Here is a 9,644-nt window from a genome sequence, read left to right as displayed (position 1 = left end):
GGGGGGGGTGGGGGGTGGGGAGGGGATTAGTAAGCAATAAGTTTTATTAGAATAAAAATATAGTATAAGGATAACATACAACGACAACAGGCAGAATGGGCAGGAACCCAAAAAAGGGGATAAACAATGGGATAAGGAGAAATAAAAGCTTTTTTTGGGACCCCCATCAAAGTCAACTCATCTGCTAATGAGTTGGAAAACCACATCATCTGAACAAAAAATATGTTCTTGGTGAGTTCACACACTACATGAACATTTTATCATCCCTGTAGTTTCCAAACATCTCATGCATGATCCGTTAATACCATCATCTGGTGGTAGACAATTTTCTAGTTCCTAAGTCACAGTTGCATTTTTTATGAACGTCCTTAGTAGAATCTCTGAACTTATGATAACTTATATGATCATTTTTTGTGCTTCTAATACCAAGTTGAATTCCACTTGTAGGTCTTACCTGTGGCTTGTTTATGAGAGATGCTGTAGAAATACCTTGCCCTGATAGTGCTGCTGGCCTTTACATTAAAACACGGACTGGCCAGATTGTCAAAGTATTATATAACTTTCTTGAGTCTTTCATGCCAGGATTTTCTGATGAATAGGTTTTTACCATAGTGGATGTCTGAGAATGATATATTTTACGGTTCCAATAATTTTCCTCATATAATTGTTTTCTTTTGCACTGGCTTTAGATAATCTCAAACAATTTCTGATATTTTTTGTGGTTCTTTAGTTGTGCATTGGGATATCTTTTCTGATTATTGGTAACAAAATGTAAAATTTGTGCCACATGTTCTAATAATTGGCTGAGAAATTTGAGTATCACATATTTCCATTGTACTTTATAAGTTCAACTAGGGTAGTCAATATTATCTGGAAGTATAAAAAGGAAAAGCAGTTAGCAAAAAATAAAAAATAAAAAATGTAATTATCAGTATTATGATATACTAACTATCTATGATAGATCTGGCCCAGGTAATCCAGTCCAGCTTGTCTTAACAAGAGACATGATAGCTTTTCTAGACAGTCCTGAGTTTAAATCTTAAAAACAAAAAGTAGAATCTCAGATGTGGCCCCTACTGAATTCTCTCTATAATAATAGAAACCTCTAAATCCCAGGATGTTATTATTGGCTTTATTGCGGATGATTTTCTGACTTAACAAATAAACGGAGCTCCAACCAGCATGATTTCATAAAAAAAATTTATTAATTTAATTATCATTATTATTTTGACAGTTGAACTATCAGTAAATGTTATAAAGGGATACCCAGCAGTCACAAACACTAATTACCTTGGTTTGAATCAAGTAAGGTTTTGATAGGATGCACATAAATTCCTTGATTTAGCGTCCAACACTCCAACTTAGCACTTCTCTCCAAGGTAAGGAATTTGCAGTATGTCTCTGTCCATAGGGTTCCTTTGCTTTTACTTGAACAAGAAATCTTTGTCTGTATCATGGATGCTTATCTTTTGATTGTTGAAGGATTGAAAGACAAGGTATAATGGGTTATTGACTTTCTTTGTCAGTCAATTTTTACGAGATTATTGTCTGAAAAAAATTTAATACAGCCTTGCCTCTATTGATCTTGTGATTTTTTAAAAATAAGAAGCCATCTATGGCTTTTGGTCTTTATGATCCTCTCTTTTAATGGCTACCAAATTTTTTTTTGTTACACTCTGGAAGCTTCTTTTGTACTTGCTAGCACTGTTGCAATAACTTAGTACCCAATGTTCGACCAAATCACACTATGTACGGATATGTTTTAGGTTACTTTTAAGTGCCCTAGTTTGCTTGTATCTTATTATGTTTTATAAAAGAGTATACCTTATTATCTCTGTCTCTCATAGTTTTTGAATTTCTTAACAAATTTCAGTCCCTATTCACATTACTGTATGTAAATGACTTGAATGGTAAACCTCTATCATCCCTATGGATGTTTCTCAAAATGGAAAATTGGCTACTTCTGATGCTTGTAACCTGACACTGTAGAAGCATAAAATTTGTGTTGCCCAATAGCTCAGGCTGTTTTTATGATGCATCAGGTTGTCTTTGGAGAAGATGAAATAGCATACCAAATTGGTGAAACCACTGAAATACTCTCAAGCGGTTGTCTTTGTGCAACTCCACATTGTGTTAGGGTACCTACTTTCTTGCATTTTGATTATTTTATTCAGCAATATTTGTAGTATAAACACGAGCATGTCTTGTCTTTCATCTGGCATGACTCTTGAGTAACTCAACTTAGTTATAGAGATGTCATTCAATAAAATGTTGCATTTTGTTTTTATGAAGATATTACCTCCCCCCCCCCCCCCTCCTCACAACATTTGTTGACGTTGGCTTGTCATTTTGATATTCCTACGTAGCCATAACTAGCTGCAGGAAATTTTATCTTTAGGCATCATTGTTTGTCATATTTTTTAAGAAATTTCTAAATCTTATCTATGCTTATCCATCTTTCCATCTATAGATCATAGATGGTGTCATATTGAACTGATTCATTGCTTAACACAGTCATTGAAGCACTGATTTGTGCTTTAATAAAATATTTCTTCCTTGTATCGTAACATGTTTAAAGTCATCCTTACAGTTTTAGCTTTGCTGGTTTAAATCTCTTAGCCAGAGCTTTCCTTGTTTTTTCAAAAAAAAAAAAAAATAAAAAAAAAAAAACAAAAAAAGAAAAAAAAAGAAAAAAAGAAGAAAAGAAGAAAAGAAGAAGAAGAAGAAGAAGAAGTAAGATCTGCACTAATTTTTTTTTTTCCCTTTTTTTTCCTCTCCATGCATTGCACAGGGCCATAGGCTGTCCACCGGTGCCAGATAATATTAATTAAAATTTCTTTTCCTGTTATTGGACTTATGGCCATACTTTCGTAGAAAATCTATCTTGACATGCTGTGCTTTTAATTAGGCACCCAAAGGAGAGAATGCTTTTGGTGTGGACCGTTCAACTTTTGCATTATTCATGCAACCTGACTGGTATGTTTTTCCTTTCAATGTTTCTCTCTTTTTTCCTTTTTATGTAAGCAGATTCTTCACAAGGATATATATTGTTAGAATTGTCCATTTTCCTAGCAGCGTTGCCATGGATTTTTTTAAGCTTTGCATGTCTGCATACCAAATGTTTTGATGCATCAAATAACATAGAACCAAAAGATCAAATAAATCTGTGTCTATCCAAGACCGAAATGTTACCTTGTAGTATCCCACATTGGTTCAGCCGTTCAGTTGATGGTTATTTAAAACATTAGAAAGTGAATGCCTACTTAACATTAATATGATAGTGGACATACATTTGAACAATTTGATTTGCCTGGTGGGTGATAGTTATGGAATTGTCAATTCTGCCAATGTGGTTTTATTGGCTGACACAATATTTCAGTTTGTTTGTTTGATGTATACTCAAATCTTTTCATCTGAAAGAAACTTGCCATAAAAGTGATGGAGTTAGTTCAAGTCTAAGTAAATCAAGCACCAGAATTTACCAGGTTTAAAACCATTAAATCTCCACCTTGTGTTTCCATTTTCATTTATCTTCTCATTCTCCCCCCCCCCCCCAATTTATGCATCTCTTCATTCCCCCTTTTTCTGTTTGGACCACAGTTTCTCCTACTTTGGTTTGTTGGATCCATGTAGCCGACCCCACTAAGTTGGGATAAGGCTTAGTTAGTTTTTTGTTGTTGTTGATGTCAATGTTCTCGTGATGAAATTTTTTATTGTTATTAAATGAAAGGGTAAAACAGTTGAAAAAGAATAAGAAAACAACAAATATGATTTGCTCTGACATTATACCAGTGGAGATCCTGATGGCTGTGCTTAATGGAAGTAGACCCCAAGCTGTCTGCCAAGGTAAACCTAGCTCTTAGAGACAATAGACATTTTACAACCATCAGAGTATTGGTCCTGTGAATGAACACCTCAAGGTCAGGTTACTCATGCTGGAAGGGGGTCCTGAGTCCTGACAGCCCACGCAATAGATACTTGTGTTGCCAACTTTAATGATCACAATGCAGCCATGGACTAGCTCCAAAACTACCTACCTCAACATGGTCTCAGATGCTTCCCATGTGCTGTAGTCTACAATCTCCACTCCCCTGTGAGTAGAAGCGCAAAACATCTCTCTCTCTCTCTCTCTCTGTCATGTGCATGCAAACACCCCCACACACATGCATACCCATCCCCATGGACCTCATCTGCTTCTTTCCTGGTGAGGCAACTGTCCATATGGCCAATTACCCAGTTTAGGCAGTCAGAATAGCCAACGGGCCCACCTCTCAGTACTTCTATCTCACTCGTTCTGTTTTATTGCCTTACCTGTACTCTATAGGCATCATTTACATGTTGATAATTTATCTGAAAGATCATAGAAGTTAGTATAATCAAGCAGATAAGAAACTGTCTTACTTCACTCCTTTCACTTTCCCTGTTTGTTGTTACTTGAGTTTTTCAGTGTTTAGCAAATTTTTAATTGGTCCAATCTATGTTGTAACTGTCACAGTTTTCTCCACAATCAGATTGGCACCAGTATACTGTACTAATATTAGTAATATACCCAGTTTCTCTGTCTATCATTCCTTTTGTTGCAGTTTCCCACTCAGTAAGGACCTGCAGAACAAAGCTAAGAAAACTGGCTTGGAGGGGGACTCCGGGAAGGAGGCTCTGATGCCTAACTTGATATTCCAGTGTATTAAGAGAAGGGAAAACAGGAGGAGCCCTGAGTGTGTAAGTGTCTTACCCTGAATTTTGCTGACTCCCCTATATATAGTGGCCGATGACTTTGCCTATCAGGTAACAAGTCGCTTTCCTTGCTGATGTGGACCCGCGAACTATTGGTGGACCGATCACTGTCTAAGATAAGGTGGCTGATCTGTTAAGGGCTTATCTGATCATGGTTATTCCTAGATCTGGTAACCGCCTAACCTAACCTAACCATGGTCGGGTTTGTTGAGTCTGGAAATGGTTACGGGTGTCGTTATCTCATGTCAAGTAGTGGATCTAGACAACACATGGACGAGGGAGATGAATCTTGGGACAAGACACGTGGTCAATGGAGATGAGCATTCCCTAGTCGGCACCAGGAAGGACTATCACACCTTGCCTCCAATAGGCTAAGGCATGCGGCACTGGACATCTCACCGTATCCAGTCAGCCTGTTCCTCCAGGATCTAGACTAAGGCAGATCATAACACCACAATTACACTACGAATGATCAGAGTTTGTATACATATGCACAGTCCAGCAAAAAAATATCTTACATAAGCTCTAGTGCCAACTAAGTGATAAGATATATTTACAATTATCCAGATGAGAGTTACATACCTTATAAAAAGAGAATATTCACAGTTTACAGTATCTCAGTAGTAGACTATATACATCAGAGTATGCATCAACAGGAATATATACACAAAAAGATATAGGAATAGTCCATCCTACCCCTTAGAAGAACTGGCCTCCATAGGCACAGTTGTCACATTCATATGCAGGTCCGTGATCGAGTTCATCTTCTGGAATATGGGCCATGTGATCCATGGACATTGTCTCATAATCAGTGCCGGGAGTCGGCAGAATACCGCTTTCGTCATCTATAGGATCAAAGGAAAGGGGGTGAGCACTAGTAATGCTCAGTGAGGGGTGGGGGAGAACAAGCACACACATCCATATGCAATACATGCTCCACACATATAGAATGATGCTCATGAGTCAATTTAATTAACTATACAAAATTCATAATCCATTACTAGGTCTCGTCACCTATGGGTATAAGTGCTATTAACGTAGGTAGCATACCCTACCCTGTATGTTGGGCCTCAGGTATACAAGCTACGCCGCAGGCAGAAGCCAGCCAATGCTGGTATGGGTCTTGGGCCACACCGGCTAACCCCTAAAATGTAACCCGTATCATAATTATATGCACAGGTATACAGTACGTCGTATCCTGTCTCACATCCATAATTGATACCACACATCTCATCACAAGTGCATTGTTGATCAGGCAACCGCATAATTCGGGATTAATCCGTACCTAACCCCCTACGGACAAGGGGTGTAGCACTTGGGGTTGTGATACCTAACCTAGCATTCTAAATGATGCACAGCCAATCATTACAACCAAACATACAAACATGGACACCTGCACGTGACCCATCTCACCTGTCTTACCTTTCTCATTTCCATTCCATCCCATTCCATCACAATAGTACCATTAAATAATAAATGCAGGTAAATGTAAATGCGCATACACAAGCAATTTAATGCATAAATAAGATTAAAAAAACACATCAAAAGAATAGGGGGTTGAGAAGGGCACCCACTCACCTTGGTATTCAATTTTTTACAAGTTCACTTCTTGGATTCAAGAAAATTGCCACATTATCACTTATGTTCCCTATTCAACAGATATTTAAATCATTAGGTACATCACAAATTCCTACATTTTATCCACTTGCTTTAAGTATAGCATTCCCATACCCAACCTATAGAGGTATTTGTCTGTTCCTTCCTATATACATATTGATTCCTTGGTTTCTTAAATATTTTCTGTAGTAGAATTAGATATAGAGAATCACTAATAGATCCTCATTGGATGAAGGGGTTTCATCCATACTTACAGTCCTCGAGGTCATATGAAATTCCAAACATTAGATCCTACAGTCATGGGTTATGTTTCTCATTAATTCTTATATATACAAATTCAAACTTATGTCCAAAGGTCTAGTAACCTGTTACACATCCCATCTGGCTTCGGGAACCCTAATCGGTGGGTTACCTGGGTCAAAACTGGCTGGCTAGTCGGGACATGTCGGTTCCCCCTTTTATTCTGCAGAATCTGATTCTGCCTTTTTCATACTCTATACCATGGTTGCTATAGTGCCCGAATTGCATCAATTTTTCATTCTGAATTTTCAATACTTATCTTAGGTCAGTAAGGAAAAGGTTAAATGCCAAGTTGACCCAATTTTGAGTTTCAATTTATGACACCCAAAACTGATATAGTCAAATTCTGCAGGAATAGTTTTGGAGTTTAAAGAGATCTGTAGAATTAGGGTATTTCTCATGCCTTGGCCATCAATTTGAGATGAACATTTATAAGTACTAACCTAACCTAATTAATTCATCCCCTACTGCATAATTCCAGCTTGAATAAAATTATGTTTCTAGGGTTTTGGCAGAATTTCTACCAAATCAACCCTATTCTAGCCCTTATTGCATAATCCTTACTGAAAAAGTTCTAGGGTTTAGTAGGGATAGGGTTTTTTACCAGTTGGGTCCCCAATAGCCCATAGAATTTAGGGCTTTCTTTATTGGGCAGCATTCTACTCACAGGGATTCCCTGGCAGTAAACAATTGGGTAAAACCCTAACCCTAGCTGCCCAATCTACATGAAATTACCTAATTAACTCTGCTGCAGTAGTAAGTTCACTTACCTGGGTGTAGAGTTGATCTAGGAGCAGCCTGAGGTGAGTGAGTTTCCTCCTCACTTCTCCTTCTTCCTCTTCTTCCTTCTCTTTTCTTGTTCTTCTTCTCCTTTCTTTCTTTTTCTCCTTACTGTTACAGCAGCCACGATTTGTATGAAATATCAGCCCATTATCCCTTATATATAAGGAAGCCCCAAGGGTTTGTTTGGCTGCCCTCTTAAGTTAATAACTAAGGCCTGTTTGGCTGCCCTCTTTTATTTCCATATAAATTACATACATACTATATATATAATACCTAGTAGTTTATAAATTCATTTCCTCCCATTTATTTATTAGTATAAAATATGCATTTCATGCCTCATTTAAGTCTCTTCCTATAGGGGTATAATGGGAATTTTGCACAGCAGAGGTGGGCTCCATAGTGTAAAAACCCAAAAATTACGTTATGCTAGGCAAAATCGGCTGGCCAATTTTGGACCTATTGGTTTGGGTGCGATCATACCAGCACTAATGCACCAAATCCTATAAAACTCTGTAGTTAAGCGTGCTTGGGTGAGAGTAGTATTAGGATGGGTGACCCCCTGGGAGGTCCTCATGTCGCACCTTTTTTTTTTTCCTACTATACTGAGTCTTGTAATTAAACTTACCTCTTTGTCCACACCTCCTGATGAGTTCCCCAATGATGTTGGCAGGCTGAACAAGAGCAGGTGGGGTCACTTCTGCCTTCTTGGCACTCTAGAGCTACCAACTATGCCAGCATTAGCTTTCTCTGTTCTTTCTTCTTGCGTGTCCACAAGTAGGGGTATAAATATCAGATTAGGGTGTTACAATTTCCCCCCTCACAAAAAATTTCGTCCTCGAAATTTGTGAGGCATACCTGGTAATCCAAACAATTCTGGATATTTCTCTTTAATCTCATCTTCCCTTTCCCAAGAGGCTTCTTGCTCTGGGTGGTTTCTCCATTTCACCTTCACATAAGAGATAATACGATTCCGGAGCTGATGTTCTTTTCTATCAAAGATTCCTTCAGGCTGTTCTTCATAACTCAAATCATCATCAAGGTCAAATGATTCAATAGTAGGCAGTACATGGGAAGAGTTTGGAATATACTTCTTCAGCATTGATATATGAAAAACATTGTGGAACCTTTCCAACTCTGGGGGCAATGCTAATCTGTAAGCTGTCTAGCCAATCCGATCCAGAATCTCAAATGGTCCCACATACCTGGGACTCAATTTTCCTCCTTTTCCAAATCTTCTTATACCCTTTACTAGTGAGATTTTCAGAAAAAATTTATCACCCACATCAAATTCTAAAGTTTTTCTTCTACTATCTGTATAGCTCTTTTGTCTGGATTAAGTTGCCTTGATTCTTTCTCTGATTATATCAACCTTCTCACAGGTAGTATGTATCAGTTCTGGCCCCAAAATTCTTCTTTCTCCAACTTCATCCCAATATAATGGAGTTTTGCATTTCTTTCCATACAAAGCTTCAAATGGTACTATACCAATTATTGTTTGGTAACTATTATTACATGCAAATTTAACCAAAGGCACATGCTTATCCCAACTATAACTCATTATCTATAGCACAGGCTCTCAACATATCTTCCAAAATTTGGATAGTCCTTTCTGATTGTCCATAAGTTTGTGGATGAAATGCAGTGCTAAACTTCAGCTTGGTCCCCATTGCCTTTTGCACACATTCCCAAAATTTAAAAGTAAACCTGGAATCATGATCAGAAACAATACTGACAGGCACACCATGATATCTCGCAATATTATCAATATATAACTATGCCAATTCTCCATAGAATGAGATATCTTCATAGGTATGAAATGTGCTACCTTTGTTAATCTATCAACAATCACCCAGATAGTATCATTCCCCTTTCTAGTCCGTGGTAGCCCTGTCACAAAGTCCATAGTAATATGTTCCCACTTCCATTCTGGCACTGGAAGAGGCTGTAACAGTCCATAGGGTTCTGTCTCACTGCCTTCACCATTTGACAATTCATACATTTAGCTACATGTTCTGCCACATCATTCTTCATATTATACCACCAATATAGTTTCTTCAGATCTTTATACGTTTTGGTACTTCCAGGATGCAAAGAGTAAGGAGTACTATGAGCTTCATTTAAGATCAACTCTATCAACTTCTCCTCCCATGGAACACATAATCTGTCTTTAAACCACTAAGTTCTATCCTTTAATGAAAATCTAGGATCTT

General features: G+C 37.8%; 1 protein-coding gene and 1 pseudogene across 1 annotated transcript in view; both read left to right on the top strand.

Moving 5' to 3' along the window:
• The window catches only part of LOC122063010, a 46,749-nt gene that overhangs the window by 24,580 nt on the left and 12,525 nt on the right, over window positions 1-9,644 (top strand). Inside the window, 3 exon segments of the mRNA XM_042626661.1 lie at window positions 448-548; window positions 2,043-2,138; window positions 2,909-2,976. Coding sequence (XP_042482595.1) covers window positions 448-548; window positions 2,043-2,138; window positions 2,909-2,976 — 265 coding nt within the window.
• On the top strand, window positions 7,901-8,018 carry LOC122063019 (annotated as a pseudogene).

Source organism: Macadamia integrifolia, unplaced genomic scaffold, assembly GCF_013358625.1.
Source record: "Macadamia integrifolia cultivar HAES 741 unplaced genomic scaffold, SCU_Mint_v3 scaffold1178, whole genome shotgun sequence".
In the NCBI taxonomy this organism is placed as follows: domain Eukaryota; kingdom Viridiplantae; phylum Streptophyta; class Magnoliopsida; order Proteales; family Proteaceae; genus Macadamia; species Macadamia integrifolia.
Note: the sequence above shows the minus strand (reverse complement) of the source record. Positions and strands in the feature narration are given on the sequence as shown.